This window comes from Solea senegalensis, linkage group LG19, assembly GCF_019176455.1.
Source record: "Solea senegalensis isolate Sse05_10M linkage group LG19, IFAPA_SoseM_1, whole genome shotgun sequence".
Taxonomy (NCBI): Eukaryota; Metazoa; Chordata; class Actinopteri; order Pleuronectiformes; family Soleidae; genus Solea; species Solea senegalensis.
The window spans coordinates 14,286,332-14,309,418 of NC_058038.1; the positions used below are offsets into that span (position 1 = coordinate 14,286,332).

General features: G+C 40.5%; 2 protein-coding genes across 2 annotated transcripts; both read left to right on the top strand.

Moving 5' to 3' along the window:
* The first annotated feature begins 269 nt into the window (after positions 1-269).
* On the top strand, positions 270-14,417 carry mapk3 (mitogen-activated protein kinase 3). The gene is made up of 9 exons (XM_044050351.1): positions 270-720; positions 2,959-3,141; positions 5,824-6,013; positions 7,794-7,910; positions 7,983-8,097; positions 8,181-8,312; positions 8,980-9,089; positions 9,847-9,975; positions 10,543-14,417. Exons 1-8 carry the CDS (start codon positions 524-526, stop codon positions 9,964-9,966), a joined length of 1,164 nt encoding a protein of 387 aa, XP_043906286.1. The 5' UTR covers positions 270-523; the 3' UTR covers positions 9,967-9,975; positions 10,543-14,417.
* Positions 14,418-16,536: 2,119 nt separating this feature from the next.
* Positions 16,537-22,942, top strand: gdpd3a (glycerophosphodiester phosphodiesterase domain containing 3a). Its single transcript, XM_044050352.1, has 10 exons — positions 16,537-17,042; positions 17,651-17,693; positions 18,910-19,045; positions 19,145-19,190; positions 19,281-19,399; positions 20,342-20,431; positions 20,638-20,771; positions 21,480-21,539; positions 21,628-21,679; positions 22,432-22,942. The coding sequence occupies exons 1-10, from the start codon at positions 16,904-16,906 to the stop codon at positions 22,558-22,560; spliced, it is 948 nt and encodes a 315-aa protein (XP_043906287.1). The 5' UTR covers positions 16,537-16,903; the 3' UTR covers positions 22,561-22,942.
* Positions 22,943-23,087: the final 145 nt, after the last annotated feature.

The following is a 23,087-nucleotide window of genomic DNA, read 5'->3' on the forward strand; positions in this document are numbered from 1 at the left end:
TAACTTGTCAGGGGTGAAATGTCACAAAATAAAATTCTCTATATATATATAAATAAATATATATATACAAATTTATAACCTGAAATTTGATAATGAAATATTGTTTTTGACATTACAACTAGCATGCAACGACATATATGGGCACGCCCACTCGTGGCTGATGCCTGTTTGTTTCGCAGATTTTGCCTGTTATGCAGTAACTGCACTGGCGGTGCCTCCATCTGGAACTGTAACCAACTGGCGTAACTCCGCCCAAACAAGTCAACCCAGAAGCAATATCTAACGCACCCGCACTGCCGCGACTTGGCACGCGCATTTACGTTCGGTGCTGAGGCCAAATCCGCGCTCGCGCAAGAAATCCGTTTACAGTCAGTTGGTAGAGGTCCTGGTGGTCGGTACTGTGCTCCGTCAGTCCAACAATCAGCACGGTTAAAGCCTCTGACAGACGCTGAACCGTGCAGAGAGCGGTGGTGGTTTCTCGGCGACACACACTGACAGAGTAGCGGCTCTTTGGAGAGGAAGAATGGCGGATTCGAGCAGCACCGCAGCAGTGGGGGCCGCGGACTCCAACAGCGCTGCAGCTGCTGCCGGGGCGGATGGTGCGCCCGGAGTTGCGGGTACGAAGACTGGGTCCGAGTCCGTGAAGGGCCAGATATTTGATGTGGGCCCCCGCTACACGAACCTGTCTTACATCGGGGAGGGGGCGTACGGAATGGTGTGGTGAGTTGTGCTCGTCTTCTCTGTTGGGCCACCGTACAATCATGAATCAAAAGTGCTAGCTAACACGGGCTGTTTGTTGGTAAATACAGTTAGCCAGACAATTTTTAGCTGCTCTGTGCAACAAGCGCTATACAGAGAAAGAGAGAGCGGTCACGATGTTTGTGTTTTCAACCGCCGCTTTTGCCGTTTAGACAGTGGTAAAGCTGAGGAAGAAGTCCGTCTCTCCTGTGGATAACATGTTAGCTGTCTTGCTACAGGCGTGGCTATGAGGTTTACAGGAAACAAGATTGGGAGTGATTGCGCAGGACGCTGTGCCTGATATCTGATCGGAAACCTTTCTGCAGGCTGCATTTGACCGCACATTTGAGTTAATTATCGCAGCAGCCATTTTTTTCTTCCGGTATCTGTCTCCCACTCACATCTCATCATTTCTACTTCAGTTCTTACATCGCCAGTCTGTTGCAAAACCGCTGCACAGGATGCAAGTGTTTGAGGCCTTGTCATACATGTAAACTGCAGCCCTGTTGCACAAAAAAATCAAAGCCTAATCATTGAGGCTGAGGTGTGAACACTCATGAGATGTGACAGTGCCAAGTGGATGGTGGCACGAGAGCCGGGGGTACACGTCCATTTCAGCAGGTCACGCCGTTTGGCTCACTGTCATCTCTTTGGAGGAGTGTGTCCGCATGGTGCACTGTGTATGTGTTTGTTTTCTGGCATAAACACAGTTTTTTCCCGGATCAGCCGTCCTACCCGTGGATAGGAGACTCAGGACTAGGATTTGAATTTTGGTTTGGTTAAGGTTAGGGATGAGCTCATACAATACTCATTGTTGGTATGAGTCCAGTACTGGTTAAATCATTTAATCAGATAGTGGAAAATGTCAAAAATAGGTTTGATATGTTTGTAAACCCTTAAACATGTGTTAGAATTAGTTGCATCTAATAGGGAGATTGTAGATTTTAATGAACAGGACTATTCTCCTTACCCCTCCCTGTCCCAAGCACATTAGGGAACTATGGAGGCCTCTGCATACCACTGAGGCTGTTGCCCTTCTTCGTTTGCACAGTGCTTTTGGTTCCAGACATGAACAGCACTCTCTGAATGGTTTGACCATTTGGACTGCTGTAGAAACATTGCAGCACAAGATGGCAGCCTTCATGAAACAAGACCCTTGCCTGAAGCACATTTAAAAAGATTTGCCAAGGCTATAAAAACAAAACAAAAATTATAGACTTCCACAATCCTACTTATGGCTAGTAGAAAATTTCTACCAATAAAAACTTCAGAATGGACCTTAAATATCACATTAAGGCTTCCTACCTGTAGTCTGCCACACTGTCTGTCATGTTTGGGCTTATTTTAAGATTAAAATAAGAAATCCTTAAAAAAAAAAAAAAAATCTTCCTTTTTATGGGAACAAAATATTTGTTCCACTGTTGTAACCTTGTATTTTTTGAACAGCGTAGTTGTTAAAAAGAGGTAAAAGAAAAAGATGGCAGATCAGATTGATATCAGTATTGGTAGATACTCAGAGTTGTGGTCTTGTATTCACACAACAAGTCTTATGCTGTTCAAGTGAATAGAAGTCAATACAGTGTCTTAAAAAAGAACAGCTGTACAAACCTGTATGTCTGTCAGTTTCACTGTGGTTGTGTGATTCTGCTGTTGCAGCATTTTCTGTTGGTAAACAACACTCACTGGTTGGTACAAGGAGAGAAAACCCAATAGAACGTAGTAATCTGATTAACACCAGCCTGTCTACTTTATACTGTGTGTTGTGCAACAAGACAGAATACTTTTACCCATAGTCAACAAGGTGTGATGTGATTCTTTGTGTTGAAGGTGTGTATGTGATATGAAAAGCTGGCTTTAATTTTTTTTAGTTTTTTGTTATGTCATCTCTAAAGGAAGTCAGGACTTTGCTTAAATCTATAGGGAGATGAGCTGTAAATGCAGCAAAGCCAGGAACACACCTTTCATACCTTTCACAACTTCTTTTAGTGCTGCCTGTTCTCTATCTACTCTACACCTACACTAACATTGCACCTACACTTATATCTACACCTACAGTACTTCACAACACATCACAGCTGAAAGACTTGTGTCAAGCATGTATCTTGGCAGAAGAGACACTCCTCAGTGGAGCTCTGTGCCATTCCTGATTCTGATACAGTCACTGTGTATGATGTGCGGTGTGTAATACGAGACTTGTTTTGTGCTTTCTGCCCTGTTCAGCTCTGCCCTGGACAACGTCACAAACCAGCGTGTTGCCATCAAGAAAATCAGCCCCTTTGAGCACCAGACATACTGCCAACGCACGCTGAGGGAAATCAAGATCCTGCTGCGTTTCAACCATGAGAATATCATTGGCATCAACGACATTCTCAGGGCACGGAACATTGACAACATGAGGGATGTGTATCCTTTACACTGGTGCTGTTGTTTACATTTTCTTCTGCTGCTGTAGTTTGACAGAGATGTTCTAAATAATGAGTGGTTATTTCAGTTACTGTCGTCTTTCTCTCCTCTGAACTCTTGTATCCGCTTGATATTTTCCTTTTTTTGGACAAAACTTTAGAGATGGTTGTGTTGTGCATGAAAATTCCAGTAGATCAATAATATCTGAATTATTCAGACAAGCCCGTCCACCAACACCCATGCCCCATTCAAAGTTGCTTAAATCACATTTCTTCCCCATTCTGATGCTTGGTTTGAACTTCTTTAATATAGTTTTAATAATATGAAGTTAATATAGTGGCGATGGCTGGAAATAAATAAACATATGAGCGCTCAAAAAAACATGAAACTACATGAGATCAGATGTCGTCAGCTGAGGAAGCAGTCTCTAATCCATCTTGAGGATGGATTGTGTTCATGCAGCCACATTCATCCTCAATGTGGTTTCTGTGATTGGCTCTGAGGTTGCATTCAGGATGCATTAGGACCGTTCAGACCTGTACTTATTATGATCTGGCCATGATTGGATCATTCAGGATGGATGTTAATACCAGGTCTAAATGCATTGAGCTGATGCCATGTGATTTACTGATTAGATATTTGCATTAACAGCAGTTGACAAATGTTCCTTTTAATAAATTAGCTGTAAAGTTGCAAGCAAATCGCCTATTAAATATATTTGAATGTAGGTTTAGTTAATGAAATACACCCTTGTTTCAGGCTGAATCACACAACTGAACTCAGCAGCTCTAAAATTGATCGAGGCTGTGTGTGGCGAGCAGTTATGTTAGACAAAACAAATAATCAAAGTTATTTATTCAACAATGAGTTACTACACATTGATTATTTTGATCTGGGTTTGTGTACACCAAGATTATTGTTTGTTTTAGTAGCGGAGTCTATAAATAGCTACTGGAACCAAGGTTGAGTGAAAGGTAGGGCGTGTCGTCTGTGATGTGTTGTTTTTTTGCTCAGTCCTTTTAGATGGTCATCAGTGACTATTCAGCTGCTATCAGTAGACTGTGGGCATGGCCGGTCAGTGAGTTGGTATGACCGACTGCTGCTTTGACAGTTTCTCTGTGAAAAGCTGCTTTGTCCTCTGAGAAACAGAAAAGAAATGTGTGATGTCCTTGTTCTTTTTTTTTTCCATCTGGGTTTCTGCCTGGTCGCTCGACTTTGTTGTGTTGTAATGTTGCTGACTTGCGATGACTCCTGATTAGGACAGATCTTAACAAATGCAGGGACGGCACCAGCGCATCATATATCAGCATGACTGCATGTCCACAGCCATGCATACCACTCCATTAAGGCTGTAGTAAGGCACATCTTATTACGTTAGCAGTCGTTTGATCAGAAACAAAAATTAACGGTTGTTCCAAATGAAATGTTGAGGTGTTAAACTAAATCACAAGAGGGATCGTTTACAATGCTTAGTTTACCAAACCAACCGGTCATTCCAAAAGTCGTGCGTCTGGTTCATGGTACAAAAACTCTCAGAGAAGACGCCATATATTTTTGCCGGTTCTATAATTTCTGTGGTCCCAGTTTTCCAAGTCTCTCATGTATGATTTGTGGAAAACACTGATTGGAAAACAACATTGAACATTTATACAACAGTGATTTCTAAATTCTCAGCCACAGCCGTTGGGTGGGCACATCATTAAAAACAAACAAATGAAATAGTTTTTAATGTTTAGTTTTGTAATTGAGTTTCAAATAGCCATACTATATTTATGATCAATTTTGAGAAGTAAATTAAAGTAATAAAACAGAGCCCCAGTGTTAAAATTTCATGTTATTCTTATTTTATTTTACCTTTTTATTATGTGGCCCTAGTATGACTGGTGTCACCAGATTTGCTGTCCACACACATTCATACATTTTTCTCGTAATTGGCTACTTGACAGGATGTAGGGTGTGTGTCTATGTGTGTGTAAAAGAAGAGTTGATCTACAATGTACAGCATGACTCTAGAAAACATGACAGAGATTCGTTCTGCCCACAAGCTAGAGGCTGATCTAATGAGCAAAGCTACTGAGTGCAGCGTAGAAGATGATGTGCTTCACTGCGTCTCTAAACACCCGAGACTTGTGAATACATGTTTAAACAAAGTTTATTATGAAGTATGCATCAGCAGCTCTTGGCTCACAGTCATACAGACTTCCAGTGCTGAAATAGAGAGCACACACCTCCACAAATGCCACTGAGTTTTCTACAGTGACACTACACTCCCCTGTCCCTCAAGGTTAACGCCTATCTAATCTAACCTAAAATCTAATTTCTAATTTCAATTTAATTTTTTTAATGGCATGGTGGACAGACTGTTCACACTTGGCATTAAAATGCATCCCGACTGTGTCTCCTGTGGTCACGTATGATTGTACAGTATCTGGCTTCCCCAACTTCTTATTTATATACACACAGACGTCATGACTTGCTTGTGAATCAAAGCTCTACTCGCACTGCTGTAACAAAATAGGTTTTAACTAATAAATGATCAGTATCTAAACCGTCCTGGAATGTGGACACCTCAAATCACCTCCAAATATGGTTTCTGTGGTTATGTGTGAGGAAGCTATATTTAAGGGCATTCCTTTGGCGACTGTCGGCCCATTGTCCTCCTTGACTTGTGCGTCCCTCCAGCTACATCGTGCAGACCCTGATGGAGACGGACCTGTACAAGCTGCTGAAGTCCCAGAGGCTGAGCAACGACCATGTCTGCTATTTCCTCTACCAGATCCTGCGAGGCCTCAAGTACATTCACTCCGCCAACGTGTTGCACCGTGACCTCAAACCCTCCAACCTGCTCATCAATACCACCTGCGACCTCAAGGTCAGCTCACAGAACACATGCACACAAACATGCGCTCCTCACTTGTGCCTACAGGATGTCCATCTGTTTTCTCCAGGATTTTTCCACTTCAGAAAATAGGTCACTTTAGATGTGTTGGGTGTGTCACATTGATGTTCACATGCACACATAAGGAAACCATATGTACACTTTTATTGTTTATTTCGAATTATAAATGTAGGTATAGGTATTAAGTGTTTGCGTTAGTATTGCATGAGTCTGTTTTCAGATATAGGGCATAGCATACACATGTTGTTTCACAAAGACCAAAAGAAGACTGAATAATAACATCTACAAAAATGACTACAAGTAATGCACTGCAGCATTACCTGAGAGTTATGTTTCCCAGCCTTTATGTTGATTTAACACTAGAAGAAAGAGAGTGGGAGTGGTGGACACGGGTGATGGATTGACTCTGATCCTACTTGCCTCTTGTGTTATGACCCTGTCAAGCAAAACTTCCAGACCTGAAATGTTTAGTTTCATGACAACACAAGAGGAGCCATTGGCTGCTCTTCATGTTCTGTCATCTCTCATAATTAATCTTACTTAGAATATTTTTGTTTCTTCAGGCTTTAAGTGCAAAGCTTGACAATAGAAACACTGATGTAATTAATTAAAGTATTTATATGAGAGCAAATGAGGTGGAACCCTGTTTGCAAAATGCCCTGAAGACACTTTCCTTCCTGCATGCGTTTCTTTTTTTAGCATTTAACTGGCTGAACGTGAAGCTGCCTTAAGTGATATACTGTTTAAGATTACAAATGGGGATCTAAGTCATGAAAAGGAATCATTTTAATTGTTCAAAAGTAGAATTATTCCTAGAGCACATTTACGAACAACCAGGGTTGACCAATGTGCTTTACAAAGTAAAAGCCTGTTGTGTTGAGGACACGCTACACTGATCAGCCATAATGTTAAACCAGAAACCGGTTTTAATGTTGTGACTGATTTAGTGGACAGCTGCGTGATGGTGAATGTCTCGGTAGCGTGATTCTGCCTCCTTCTCAGTTGGCAACAACAGTCGGTGTAGCACTGTAGGAAACATTAGAAACCACAAAGTGAAACACAACTTAACAGTGTTCAATTAAAGAGAGGTTGTTATACGCATCAGATATTAATTATGTAAAATTAAGACCTTAAAGCACATGTTAAAATTGATCTTGGCTTCTAGTTTGTTTGGCTGAAACGAGTCATCAAGGCTCTTTGACGTGTTGCTCAGACGCAGAGAGAGAGAGAGAACACTTGTGAACTCGTCAGCCAACCTGGATTAGTTGATCATGTGGGAGGAGTGAAGAACAAAGGCAGTGTATGTTGTAGTGGTATTCTGATACATTCCATTTTAGGAAAAACAAATAAAACCTTTGTAATTCTACTCACCACATCTCTGGCTTCCTGCCATTACTTTTACTTAATATGTGTCTCCATTTAGTATGTAATAAGTACTTAAAACACCTTAAATCACCATTAAGCCACTTTTTTTTCCACATGTCTGTGCATTCTGTACAGCATTACTGGATTTTACTGCCTGCCTCCAGATTTCCTGTAATAAGGTGATTTGATTAATGAAAAAGTCATTATTTAAGACTTAACTTGGGCCTCGAGTGGAAAAAATAAACTAGAATGCATTAAGTTCATAAGAGAACCCTATGAAAACGGGATGCTATATTATTATTTACAGAACTCACTGCCTGTCCCACCTGATCCACAAATTCATGTCTTGAATAAACCTGTGACCTCTGACCCATTGTGACGCCCTCAGATCTGTGACTTTGGCCTGGCACGAATAGCCGATCCTGAGCACGACCACACAGGTTTCCTGACAGAGTATGTGGCTACGCGTTGGTACAGGGCTCCAGAAATCATGCTCAACTCAAAGGTGGGTTTGTGAAAAACTAATGTGGATTCTCTAATTTGACTGGATAGAGTGTTGACTGTGTTTGTGTTTCAGGGCTACTCCAAGTCCATTGACATCTGGTCAGTGGGCTGCATCCTGGCTGAGATGCTGTCTAACAAGCCCATCTTCCCAGGGAAACACTACTTGGACCAGTTGAACCACATACTGGGTGAGATGCCGTTCATTTAACATGTTAAATTAATGAAATCACAAGTAGCCATATTAATGTCTCTTACTATCTTCTGTGCGCAGGTATCCTTGGCTCTCCATGTCAAGAAGATCTGAACTGCATCATCAATATGAAGGCAAGGAACTACCTGCAGTCCCTGCCTGAAAAAGCCAAGGTCCCCTGGGAAAAGCTCTTTTACAAGGCCGAACCAAAAGGTATGATTATTTCATTTAATTGTTGTCATTGACCTTAGGTTTAGGACTGTTTGGAGACTAAACAATTGTTTTTTCCTTCACGGCTGAACAGTTTAGAGAAAATTGAGACATTGCTATTTGATTTGCAATATACTTTAATTTCTGATTTTCTCTTCAGTTGAGTATTCACTGTGTAATACATTTAAAAATGATTGATTGATTGGAGTATAAAGTGAAAGTAAAAGATTTTCTTATTTTTTGAATGTCACTGCTCCAAATTGTGATTTTGATTTGAAATCATTAATTTGTTCAGCCCTAATATCCAGAATAAAACTAAATCTGATTATGTTATGTACGAATGCCTTTAAGCCTGAAGGTGGTGGTTGCTCGACTTCAATTTAAAAATTTAAATCTTATTTTTAAAAAAAAAAGTATTTTCCGTCATTTCAAACGAATGACTGAAGTGCCGTGCCCACAGTGAAGCTGGCCGTACCTACAGCACGAAACATTTTGTTGTCTGACGGAGGAGTTCTGCAATGCAATTTGTGTGATAGTAAATCTCTCTGTACCTCAAAGTTATTTTCAAGAATTCATGTCAAACATGAGTAAAATGGGTACCATCATATTTCATGTTGCTGCACAACCTCATGATGGCGCTAAACAAACTCTCTCGTGACTCTTAACACAGCCTTGGACCTGCTGGGCCGTATGTTGACCTTCAACCCCATCAAGCGCATCAGTGTTGAGGAGGCTCTGGCTCATCCTTACCTAGAGCAGTACTACGATCCCACGGATGAGGTATGTAGACGAGTCGCTCACTGTATCAGTATTAAAAACTGTGCTTTCCTCCCGAATAAGAACAATACATGGAACAGAAGCCCAGCTCAAGTCAGCCAAGTATTGAAATCTCCAGTGTTTGTTTGTTCTCTTCCTCAAACCATGAGCCAAGTTTTAATAGTGAGCCTTTTCTGCTTTGTGCTCAGAAGCCTCTTAGCTGTATTTGGAATGTGGCCAGTATTAGTTAAATAACATAATCACAAATGTATGTAAGTACACTCTGAATCCCACTGTGCTGTTCAGACTTTTCTCACTCAACATCAGGAGTCTTAAAGGTTGCATGTGTAACATTACTATACTCCCCCCATAGGTATGTGTAAGTGTATACTTGCTTTAAAATGAATATATTTAGTGACTTAGCCCTTTATGTTACCTAATGCTTTTCTGTCGGGCTGCCATTTAGTGCTCCTTGGTTTCTGCAGCAGCCCAAACAAACCAGCCAGAGTGTGTTGGATACATGTTGAAACTGATTAGAGATAACATCTTCTGTGTTCTGTGAAGGCAACCATAGTTCTCTGACATGCTTGGGAATGGGAGCGGTGAGCAGAGGACTCCTGCCGTTTCTTACCGTTAGATGGCACTCATTCTTACACACCCTTAAATTCTTACTTTATTCCATAACACCTCCAGAACATTGCTGCTGCTGTATTTAAAATCTTTGTGGAACATTATGACAGTGAAATGGATGTTAACAGTTGATATGTGTGTTTGTTTATAGCCGGTAGCAGAGGAACCGTTCACTTTCTCCATGGAGCTTGATGACCTTCCCAAGGAGAAGCTGAAGGAACTGATCTATGAGGAAACGGCTCGTTTCCAGGAAACCTACCAGGGTTCCTGAGACGCACAGGTACGTCAGGAATTAAACACATATGCACACATTCACAGTCGAGCAGAACCAAAGTTCAGGTTCTGTTCTTTTCTTCTTCTTCTCTCAACTGTCAACAACTTGTCACAGAAAACACAAGATTTGTGTCATCCAATGTCATCTTTATATTTTCTTAAAACTGTGAGTCAGTGAACCATCATGATGATTGATCATTTGAAACCACTAGATGTCAGTGGAGTACCTGCCATTTATTTGTGCGTGTGTAAACACAGACAAACTTTCAACATGCAAAGTTTGCAGTCTTAAAATTCACTTCACAAATTTTTAATTTTAAAACTGATTTCATAAGTTTTGTACCCATGTTGTTGTGGTTCCTGTGTCTGTGCAAAAGAGGTGCAACGGTCTGACACATTATTTTAACCATTATTTATCTAGAATTCGATGTGAAGGTCAGAACAGTATTTAACTAATATTGCGCCTCTTGCGATTGGAAAACTGCAATGAGCCCTATTACGAAATTTCAATTAATTGTTCAGCACTACTTCAGAGTCTACATGTGTTTCAATCGTTTATTTCCCTTTTTCTCAGCCCTGAAGAGTGACAAAGCCGTGCAGAGGCTCAGATCAAGAAGACTCCAAAAGACGTGCTAAAACAAAAAGAAAAAAAACAATCTTCAAGGAAACCAACAAAAAGAGAAATCATGAAATATGAACAATTACCTGCTTATCTTTCCATTTCTACTGCAAAAGAGAGCTAAGTTTAACTTAAATTACTGTGGTTGGGTGGGCTGTTGGGGCTCTGTCATACTCGAGCCCTTTTATTTTTATTCCCATGTCGGACTCTCCCTCCTCTCCTCTCCTCTCCTCTCCTCTCACCTCACCTCATATTTGTTCTGTTGTTTTCCCATCACAGGTCCTGCCTCACCCTGTCCCACCTGCAGTCACTCACTGCCTCCCCTCTCCTCGTTCACCTCTTCTGCGCCTGTCGCTGATCTGTCTTTCCTCTCTGTCGCTCCTCCTCATATAATCATAAACTACTGTATTAACCAACACCATAACTTTTCATCTCGGCTCCTTGTAAATTAACAACCTGGAAAAATCGAGGGCTAAAAGAACGGAGATGCTCGTTGGGTGTGTGTATGTGTGTGTATATATATATAAAAGAATATGAAACGTTTTTTCTTTAGTTCTTTTTAAGTGTGCTTGTCGCAGTTTTTCCTTTGTATACCGTTGTTTAGGTGTTTTTTTTCGAATCAGTTCAAAGTCGTATTTGTATGTTTTTGGGATTTATATTTGCAAGTCATTTTTGAACACTTGCTTTTGAGACAAACGGTCAGTGTTTTTATTGGCATGTTGGCAGGTTTATAGATTTGTTTGTTGTCGCTCTTTTTTGTTTTTCCTCTTTAAAGAAAAACTGTGTATGATCCTCATATGAATGCATGCATTCCTGAAATTTACCAAAGTGGCAGAGAGATGTGAGAAACTTGGCACCGATGGGATTCCACATTTTACTGTAACTACATTTCGCGACGAGGGCGGAGAGACTGGTCCGAGTTGTTTTCTCGACATGTTGGGAGCTAATCAGATTGAAGTAAACGGCATGAAATGATTTCCATGTTGCGTGCACATTCTGATTTTTACAACTGTGATGCCTAAGCCCTGTTTTCCAGACTGTTCATGAGACATTGTTTTCTTACGTCAATCCCCAACTCCAAAATTAGACTCGTGCTGTAAGAGTGAGGCATGAAAACACCAAATATGGCATCATTAAGTCACTGGATGATGCAGAAATGCTGCCAAACGCTGATGTCAGACACTGGTGTAACGTTGCTGTGTTCGCCCTTGTAACATCATTTTACTGTTGAATACAACCAGTGTCTGCATCACATTCCTATGTTAAATTACATTCCTGTAAGAAACACCAAACAAAAGACAGAACTTTCATTTTACACCGCTGATGCCGTCTGTCCATCGTCCTTCTGCTCCTCTGACTCCTAATTCAACCTCAATCCTTAATTTGCTCTGGAAAATGGGGGTCTGTTATTTTTACTGTAAACCTCTCGACCACTCACTGCTGTGTTTGGTCCGATTTCTCGTTTGCCGCCGTTTTGATCCAGGGCAGCTACATGGAGTGTGAGGTGCTTGCACGCTGAGACCCAACCGTTCCTGAAGGCCTAATTATTCATTAATCAAAGCAGGCCGTTTATAAATGCAGCCTTGTGCATGTTTTCAGCTGGCGTGTCATAGATGACGGTTAGTGCGGCGTTTGTACCCTTTCCACAGCAGATGTTTTGACTTTTCATCGAAAGAAAAGCACCGGTGAATCTCAAAACTCATCAAAAATGTCTCCGGAAACCAGTGAGTCGGGGAAAGCGCTCGGTCAATGGCTCGTCTGAAAGGAATGCGCTGTTTGTTAATGTTTACCGCTATAACACAGCAGAATGTCCACTGTGTGGGGGGGAGGTCTGTTGATATGAGTGTTGAATGTAACCGTACTTACTCTGTGGACTCTGTCAATGTACTCCTCGACTGCACCTTCTGTTGGACTACTGTGAGAACTGTTACTGGTCAATCACAGTCGAATGTTTCAGCAGAGAGCTGCACAGTTATTCCTGCTCAGTGCACGACCGAGCAACCATCCTCACGTCCTGGTTGAGTATAGAGAAATAGAAACCCCCCCTCCTCTGGTTTTCTGCTACTGTTCCCTTCTTTCTTTTACCTGTGTGTGTCTGTTTTCTAGCCGCCTGTAAGCATCCAGGATTTTTGTGCTTAAGGTTGCTCTTAATGACATGTTCTGTTCTCCATGTTCACTGTCCTCATCAGTGGTTGGGTGTCTGCTCCCTGCTCTCTGTGACCACGCTACTTTTTATTTTTTTGCAGCTTGGCATGCGTCCAGTCTGCACTATTTTTTTCCCCACCTGTCGCATTGGGACCAGTGTATAGACCCAGACGTGGAGCGTGCTCACTGGCCACGCCCCTCCTGCCCCGAAATCGGTTTCTCGTCATTGGTTTTTGTTCAACATCGTTGGGTTTTTTTCCTTCAGAAGCCATAGCCAGGACTCTGGGATCGTTGTGAGGTTTTATGGTGCATGTGGTGATGCTCTTTTGTTTTTGTTCAGCCTTCCTCCCAACTCTCACCATGCTTGACTTAAAAAAAAAAAAGAAGAAAAAAAGAAAAAGGGCTGCTTCCCTCCTGCTGTTATCTGTTTTTGCTTATCAACCATGGGATTAGTGACTACTTCCTAACCTGTGTCACCAACTTTTGCTGCCACGCTCCTCCTCAGATAATCACCCCCCCTTCTTGCGTCACCTGACTCATAGATCATGGACACTCTTATAAGCAGGAGGACTTGCTCCAATCATGTGACTTAATCAGCACGCTGGCACTTTGTCCTTCTAGCCACGCTTTGTCTCCTCCTAGGTTATTTAGGATGGTTCTCCTATCCCCGTCTTGTATCCTGCTCATCCAGCTTTAAGTTTCACCTCCAGTGTGTGTGTGTGTGTGTGTGTGTGTGTAAGTCTCATGGACTGTCTGCAGTAATTTATGTTTGTGTAAATTGTTTATGTATCATCAGAAACATAAAGCCAAGGCTCTCTTTTTGTCTGGTGTGAGTTGGTTGTGTATTTTGTCCTCACAGCTTCTCCCTGTACTTACCTTTTTTGCTTTTAAATCTGTGCGACTGTTTTTGGGTTTTGCTTTTCTTTTTCATGAACAGTCGACACAGATATTCTTTGGTGTCTTTCTTATGTATATTTGATCACTGGTCAAACAGGCGATGCATGCTCCCCCCGCCCCCCCGACCTGCCACTAGACCAAACATCTCACTGAGTAACTATAGGAAGGAACCAAGAGGACCACATTTTTGCAATCGCACACACTTGCACTCATTCGCACTCCCTCTTTCTAACTGAGCAGTGTGTCTGTGTGAAACGTTGCACTTAAACACACCACATACATTCACACAGTATCAACAAGTCCAAAGGGCCTGTCTGTCCCGGGGCCTGTTTCCAGATATTGTTGTTTTTAAATGGCTGTTCTTCTTACTGCTATTGTTGTTATATTGGTGAGTTGTTGTATTTTTCTTTTCATTTTTTTTTTCATTTTTACGTAAAAAGGGAGTTAAAGTTGTATCTTTTTTTTTCTTTCTTTTTTTTTTTTACTTATTAGAATGTTTTTATTTGTATTTCTTTATTTCTCATATGGTTGTGATTTATTATTGGCAGTGTTTTCAATATTTTTGACGAAACCTAGTTTTGTTTTTTTTTGTTGTTTTTTTTGCGTTTTAATTTTCCCTCCAAGATCTTACAAGAAATGATTTCAAAGAAGATATAAGTAGATTGTCAAAGAGCTATGAGTTATTGAGGGTTATAGTGTGTATATTCTATGGGTATTATTAATGAAACAATTAACAAAGAAACAGAATTATATACATATAATTAAATAAACATTTCCTGATACTGTTACTACTGTTTTCTTGTGTTTTTGTGACTTTTATACACTACTGGCAAAAGGTCACCTGTGAACCTGATACAAACGGTAGCACAGGCTTCTTGTTGAGTTCACGTCTATTAGGTAAACAAACTAAAAAGCCACAAAGCAACTACTAAGTGATGAATTATGGCACAGTTATTTATTCATGTAGTCTTAAAGTATCAAGATACTTTGGTATCAAAAGTAATTTTCTGATATAAAATGTATTCAAGTAAAAGTTAAAGTATTAAAAAAGTGAGGTGCTCAGTGATAGGGTTAAGGAGGTTGTGGGTTCAATTCCTGGCTCTGCTAGTCTGTATGTGTCCTTGAGCAGAACACTTAACCCCATGTTGTAACGTGTGAATGGATGAATGTCAAAACTATGTGTAAAGCAGCTCATCAAGACTAGAAACACTATATAAATACAGACCTTTACCAACTCTTCTGATTTTATTTGGTCGTAACAGTAAAGTATAGTAAAAGTGAAAATTGCTAGAAATATAAATAACAGTTGTGTGCATTTTGCACTTAAATATTTGTACTTAAATATTTAAATATTTTTACTTGTACGGAATAAAAGCACATTAAAAATCCTTTAAAGCAAGAGTTAAAAGTAGAGCCGTTCAGGTGAATGTCTGTGGTTTGGTCACTTGTGAAAACAGGTCACATAAAGCAGGTCATATCACTTCTGTGCACTTTTCCCATCTCTTTCCACAACATGTCTCAGCACGGCGTCGCCCTCCCGCCCCGACATTCCCACGGGCTTTTGCTGAATGAATGGAATGACGGCGTCAGGAAAACCGATGAGTTGTCAAACACTGAACGCGGACACAACTTTTATAACCTGTCCTGTACAACACATCCTGTTCATGCAGGTGTGAGAAAAGTCCAGAGAGTCACATTGTGCTGCAGAGAATAGGTGGACGTTTTCTAGTGAAAACCAGACTTGTTGGTCAGATTTGTGAGTGAACCTTGACCCGCTGGACTGCTGTCATTGACGTGGAACAGCACAGGAAGGCACACATTGCTGTCATTGTACTGTATGAAAAGAAAGCATGCAATATGTGTTGCCCTCGTGGGTTTGAGTTTACATTTGCTGCCACGTCCCCTTTGTCAAACATCCACCGGCTAAGAAACCTGCTGCACTGACTGTGATGCTGCTTTTTATTTTTTTTGTGTGCAAGAGAAGAAGAGGATAATTACACTGCAACTTCTCCTTGTTTACACTGAAATCATGATTAGTTTAATTAAACTGAGAGTAAATCAGAATAAAACAAATCCTTGTGTTTGCCAACACTAGGATTTGTTTTATTCTGTAGTGTCTATGAGACGTGCACATTCTTGTGCAGCATTCTTCCCCTTGACCCTTACCCTCACCTTAACCATGACAACGAAATACCTAATACCTAATCCTTACCTGAACCCTAATCTAAACCTAATTCTATCCCTGACCCTAAAGAAGAAGTCTTTTAAAGTTGTGAGGTTGTGGTTGATTTTTCATCAGATTTTCTTTTTATTTCGTGTTGAAGTTTTGTTTTTTTAAATGACTTAAATGTCATAAATGTGCTTTCAAGCAGGTTTGCTAGTTTTTATTTTTGTAAATGCTTAGTTTTAGTGTTAGTTTTTCTGAAAGTCACTGAAACAAATATAACAGTCTATAAGGAATGATCAAAATTAAATTAAAATAATAATTAACTCCTAGTCTAAAGGTTTGATTCACTGAGATAAACCAACTCAACCCAATTAACTATTCGTTATGTTTAACTGTGTGTCACACATTGTAAACAAAAACAAATTGAAAACATTTTATGATGAAAGAAAATTCAACCTTTCAAACATAAAATACACAAACAGATTATATATGAAATAAAGATGAAAACATGACACATTTTCACTACAATTTCAGTCAGTTTTAGTTTAGAAATGTTTTCTTTCAATTTTAGCCTTCGTTATTTCATTTGTTTTCATTCACTGTGATAACCTTGTTGAGGACCAACCAGAATATCCTCACAAAGGTGGGTGTGCAGCCTTCTACACACACAGTTTGTCATTCCTGGTGAACAAAAACACTTAAAAGAGAATGATGTATGTACTATAGCACTGCCACGGGCAGGGGAGAGGCCAATGAGACACAGAGAGGGAGAGCAGTGAGGCGATTCCTGCCTCTGAGCTGGTTCTTCATTAACTGATTTTTACAGCTCTCCTTGCTCAGGTGCTCTCTCTCTCAGAGTGAACATAAGGGGCGACTCACAATATCACTGCATGAAGAAACATTCATTGGACACTTTTCTCAGTCTTACCAGTCAGTCCAGTTTTTTTTCTTTCTTCTTTTTCTTTTTTATCTTCTGAAGGCAACAGTCAAGCTTTCTGGGATCTGTTCACTGACAGGAGTTCACTGCTAAGGTGTTGTTTCTGTTCGATCACAGTTGTCAGCTTGCAAGACGCGTTTGTTTGTTTGTTTGTTTTTTTATATGGAAGAATGAGCAGCTTCATTTATTTCGTCCTCCCCGCGCTGGGAGGATACACTCTCACCTCGCTGTACCTGCTGAGGAACCCACACATTCTGCACAGGAGGAAACGCACGGCCTTTTTCTGCACACACATCTCACACAGAGGAGGTAGGAAGATGGGAGGGATCCATAATCACCTGTACATGAGTTGTGCAGGTGGATGTCACAGTCCTGTCACAGAGGATATTTGCTTCTTTTTCTTTTTTACATAATAAAGAATTCATCTCTATTATTTCCACAATGTGACAGCGGCACAGATGAATGTATAAACATCAGTAAATCTATTAAATGCTGGAAGTAATAATCAGAGAAATATGTATTATATGGACATATTACACCGTTTCAACAGCACGAAAATGTGGGAAATTTCTGTACCTGCATTTATTTGTGAATTTGCTAAATAAACTAACAACAATATGTCACTGGTCTTTCACACTGTGGTGTCCCCTGGGTTTAAGACTCAATACAAACACTCTCTAATTAGAGTTTCTACACAAATTATTGATAAACAATTACAATTTTCTTCAACCTGCAAGTTTTGCTTCAGTAAATAGCTGAAGTAAGTGTAAAACTGTTTAAAGAAATCTGCTGGGAAGATTGAGGAAATGACAATGAAATGATAACAGTGTTTGTTTTTCTAGATGCAGAAAAATGTTGTTTTTTTTCTTTTCTTTTTTTTCTCTGGTTTCAACCTGGACTCGTCTGTTTGTTCTCAGGGTGTGGAGAGAGGATAGAAGGCACCATGGAGGCGTTCACACAGTGAGTACGATGGAGTGAGATTATGTCCAGAGTTCAGGGGAATCTGAACTTCTGGAGGTTTAGAGTCCTCACCTGCAACCAAGCTCCCATTGCACAGCACCAGCTGTCAGTCATATTTTATCACACAATTTACATCACAGAGACTTAGAACTTAAAACCCACCTTTTCAACCTGGCTTTTACCTGCGATTTATTACCCTTTCATTTAATTTTGACACAAATGATTTTATTCTACCCTTTAGTCTCCTTTAACATTCTTACTTCATTTATTAATTCATGTATTTATTTACTTATGTATGTTATTTACTTATGTATTTGTCAATATTCTAATTTTCTGAGATACTGAATTTGGGGTTTTCATTAGTTGTCAGCTAAATCATCAAAATTAAAAGCAATAAACACTTGAGATATATCAGTCTGTGTGGAATGAATGTATACATTATGCAAGTTTCACTTTTTGAATGGAATTACTGACATAAATCAACTTTTTGATGATATTCTAATTATATGACCAGCACCTGTATATCATTACATTTTTATCTGTTACTACGTTAATTTTCCTTTTCCCTTATTTTACCTCCTGTTCAGATCACCCATTAGTATTTTAGCCTCCAGTGTTTTCCCTCGCGGCTGTTTGTGAGTTCCATGATAGCGTTTCCTCACTTCCTCACTTCCTTCTCTCCCTTCTTACTTCTCCTTTTCCTCACTTCTTCACTTCTCCATTGCTGTTTTCTTACATAATACCAGCCATTTGTTGGCTGAAACGGTTGTTGTGTGTGTGTGCGTTGCATTGAGTTGGATTGATTGCTCGATCGACTGATTGGTTGATGGTGCTGTTTTGACGATGAAGTAGTCATTAGGACCATGAACTTAGCAACTGGTGTTGTAAATCGAGTGGAAATTCAAAAATCGCCAGTGACAGATCTCAGTGATGCTGATCTTCAGACTGGCCGGATAATCATTTCATATCATACAACAGAGATTTTTATCTTCAGGAGGGAAAGTACCCTGTACATTATTTTCAGGATTTCACCTGAAATTTCCCAATAAATCACATCCGGTATTATTTCACAGGCTTTAACTGTGACAATTCACAATATACTCTGAATATAACATATGGGGGTTTCTTATTTAAGTGAGGAACGTCAGTTTAATTGTAACATATGGATTTTTCTCTCTTTGTTTAAAAACGTCTCTTCTTCTCCATCTGACTGCAGTGCGGTGGAACAGGGCACACACATGCTGGAGCTGGATTGCCACCTGACACGTGACGGACATGTGGTGGTGTCACATGACGAGAATCTGCTCAGGCAGACCGGACATGACATCAACATATCCTCACTCAATCTACAGGTCATTTATTATGATAGTAATTAAAAAAAAATGTGCTTCAGTTTATCTGCACTGTTACTGTTTGTGCCAATTAAATATTCACTTTAATCTCGCACACAGGATTTGCCTTTGTATAAGGAGAAACTGGAGGTGACATTTTATGCTGGTGAGTTCCTCCTCTCATTCTCTCATTTCTGTTCAAGGTAACATGGTGGAGTGTTTCAGGTGTGTGTGTGTGTGTGTGTGTGTGTCACAGGTCACTACAGCAGCGGCGCAGACAGGACGATTGCTCTGCTCGAGGACGTGTTTAAGAAGTTTCCTCATATACCTGTCAGCATCGAGATCAAAGAGTACAACTGTCAGCTGATAAGAAAGGTACAGAACGCCTGAAATAATGATGAGGACATGAAGCACTGTGAGGCCTTTGTAAAATCTTTGTAAATCCTTGTAAATGTTAGGAGCCTGGAGTGATTGTGACCTTTGGCTTTTGCAAGAAGGAGCAGACTGTGGTGTTGGTGTGAATGGATCGTGCATATGTAGGTGTTGGACATGGATTAAGAAGAACAATGCTTTGTAAATGGTGGTGGAATGAGGAAGTACGGGAAAGCATCCAAAGGAAGGGAGGTAAAGAAAGTAAGCAGGAGTACCGGGAGTCTTGGCGTGTGTCAAAGTGTCAAAAGAGCTGTCAAAGGCAAAGCCTTATAGTGAGGTGTATGAGAGGCTGGATAAAATGATTCATATCAATTAGCTGGACAAAGAGACAGAGCTGGAAAGGATGTGCAGCAGGTTAGAGTGATCATCTGCTGTAGCGACTCCTAAAGGGAGAAGCCGAAACAAGAATGGATGTAAGAAACCTAAGAGAATCCTTGAATATTGACATATTGATATTTTCAGGCCTGGACTATATATATAACATCTATATATATATATATATAGTGTTGTTGGAAGTGCATTAATAAACTTAGTGACCAAGACAATCAAAGACAGTCTGTGATTTTACAAGTGAGAGTCTTGAGACTTGGATATGAAGAGCTTGCAAAACTCTGAATAAAAACCAGCTTTGTGAGGTCGTATTCAATGAGGGTGTGTCACAGAGGTGTTTTGTTCTCCTGAGTTGTGTGTTGCCTAGCAACTATCTGATTAAACGTCAAGGATATCAATAATGATCAGCCTCAGACTGTAGTCACCCGTAGTCTGGAGTTTAAGTAGGACTTCCTGTTGCTCTCGCAAATAAGAGAAGTAAATGACAGGACTCCTTTGAACTCTATTCCAGCCCTAATATTTATCAATAGTGAATCTCCTCTTCTCTGTCTGTAGGTGTCTGATCTGGTGCAACAATACAACAGAGAGGAGGTGACAGTCTGGGCTTCAGTGGACGGCAGCATCATGGGGGAGTGTCGCAGAGCGGTACATTAACCACTCGGGGGAGACAAAGCCTCTTGTACAGATTACTACAGGCTACATTTAATTGTTTTGTTTGTTTTGCTCAGCATTGAGTCATGTGGCATTAAAAGCTTGAACGTCTTTACTCTCCTGTTTCAGCATGACTCGCCAACATTCGTACAATCTGCCTCTGTATATGTTGGCCCTTTCTCTCTGTGTGTTTCTTGTAGAACGGCTCAATGCCGTACAGTTTCAGTGTGAGCCACGGTGTGCTGCTTCTGCTTCTCTTCTACAGCGGCCTGCTGCCCTTTGTGCCACTGGGCCAGAGTTTACTGCAGTTCTACTTGCCGCGCATCTTCAACAGGTGTGGCTGCATACCTGCATGTGTGCCTTTTGCATTTGCTCATGCAAAACACAGTCGCACACGTCTATATTTAGAACACTGACACATTTTCTCGTTGAGATGAATGAGACAATAGCTTCCTTTGATAGGACACAGTAGGAAAATCACAGGTGTGAATAATCAGCTGTGTTTCAACATTAACATCTGCACTTTTCCTGCTGAAACATGTCCAAAAAGTCTGCAGTACAAAAGACCCATTAATGGTAATGTTTGCGCTGTACACTCCCCAGCCACTTTATTAGGTACACAAGACACCTACAAACGTGGCAGGAGTGGCACCTTTCGTGGTGTTTCCGCTGCTATAGCTCACCTGTCACAAGGTTTGAGGTGTTTGAGGCAGAAAACTGCTGCTCACTGGACATTTTCTCCTTTTCTGATGATTCTCTGTAAAACACCAGAGATGGCTGTGCAGTTTCTGACTCAGATCGGCCTGTACAGAACTGCCAACCACGCCACAGTCCATTATGATGCTCAGTTTGAACCTCAGCAGGTCGCCTTGACCGCGTCTACATCCCTAATTGCTGCCATGTGATTGGCTGATGAGATATTTGTGTTAACAAGCAGTTGAACAAGTGCACCTTATAAAGAGGCCAGTATGTGTACCACATACAATTCAGTCTGGTTTGCCTAAAGTTCCTTTTTTTTTTCTTTCTGTCTGTGCTACTGAAGGACGTTCATACCTGAGAAGCGCATCCTGAGAAACAGGCTGGTGGTGTCTTTGTTAGAAAAGTGAGTAAAGAAGAAGAATGAGAGACAAAAAGAGAGCATATAAGAGTATGTATACCAGAGTATATGATTGTATGTTCTGTCATTCCAGAGTAACGATGAGGAAGAGTCTTTTTAAACACCTTGCAGCCCGTGGAATTCAGGTATGAAACCAAAATCATCGTGTCCGTCTGTCCATCCATCCATCCATCCATCCATCATCTAGCTGAGACAAACTGACACACTCACACTGCCATGGTGAGCAGCTCTGTCCTGATTTGAGTAATCGCTGCCGGGATGACATCACGCCGTCATCAGGCCATGAGTGGGTCACTGAATGGTTTGAGCTGGTAATTAGTAAAAACAGTAATTGTCAATAAGTGACTAACCACATGAGAACAGAGCTATATACTTCAACAACATCATCTATAATAAGGCATGAAAGAAACATCACAAATGAATGGCTCTGAAATAAATGAATCATCTGCTACAGTCTGCCATATAAGTCAATAATGTACAATAAGAACAATATCACACTTTTGCAGCCATGGTACTGATAACATGGAACCATATTATCTTCCTGACACCATGTTATTTATATCAGTTCCACATGTGTTAACTGTGGTCGAGCAACTGCTTTTTTCATGTTGATGCAGCCACAACGGCTCAGACCCGTTCAGAACTGCTAGCGGTACTAGTTTATTATAGTTTTTAAAAGCTCTTTTAGCACCCATTAACTCCCTTATTGTTGATTTGTATTGTACTCCACTTTGGTCCATCCTGTGGTTTAAAGATGTGCTTTATAAATCAAATCTACATTCATAAAACCAAACTTTAATAAACCTGAACCTTCACTTTAACCTTTCTGTTTGAAGGCCTGAAGGACATCATTAACATACTGTGTACGTAATTACAGGTGCATTTGTTTGTGTGCAATGAAGATGATGACATAAAGGCTGCGTTTGACGTGGGAGCTACCGGGGTGATGAGCGACTACCCGACTGTTCTGTCAAGGTACCTCTGCAGAAACACAGCCCAGGACTGACCACAGGACACATCAGGCCATGATGACCAGCATGCGTTTAATCAATCAATGAGGAGTCTGTAAAAAAGAAAGAAAGAAAACACTGTAAATAAGAAATAAATTAAAAGTGTGACACTCGTGTCAATCGTCTGTGACAAGATGAGACAGAGAAGATTTTGAACTTGGCGTTCATCTCATTAATCTTGTTGCTAGAATAACTTGTTTGTGGTATGATCAGTAACCAGGTCCTCCACCCACTGTCGTTCAGACTCCACCCTGTGTTCAAAGAAACAGTCATTGATTTTTACTGTGTTAAATCAGAGTGAATATTTAACCAGCTGAACCATGTTACTTAACGCCACATTTCTCATGAAAAAAATAAATAAATGTGACTTTGTTTTTACTCTGTCTGATGTTTTTTTTTGGTGTGTGTGTGTCATTTGATTGGTTTGTCTAAACGTGAGAGGCTTGGAGGATGCTGTTATATTCTTTTTATTTTAGAAATATGTTTATGCCTTTTTTTAAAAGGAGCAAAAACACATAACTCA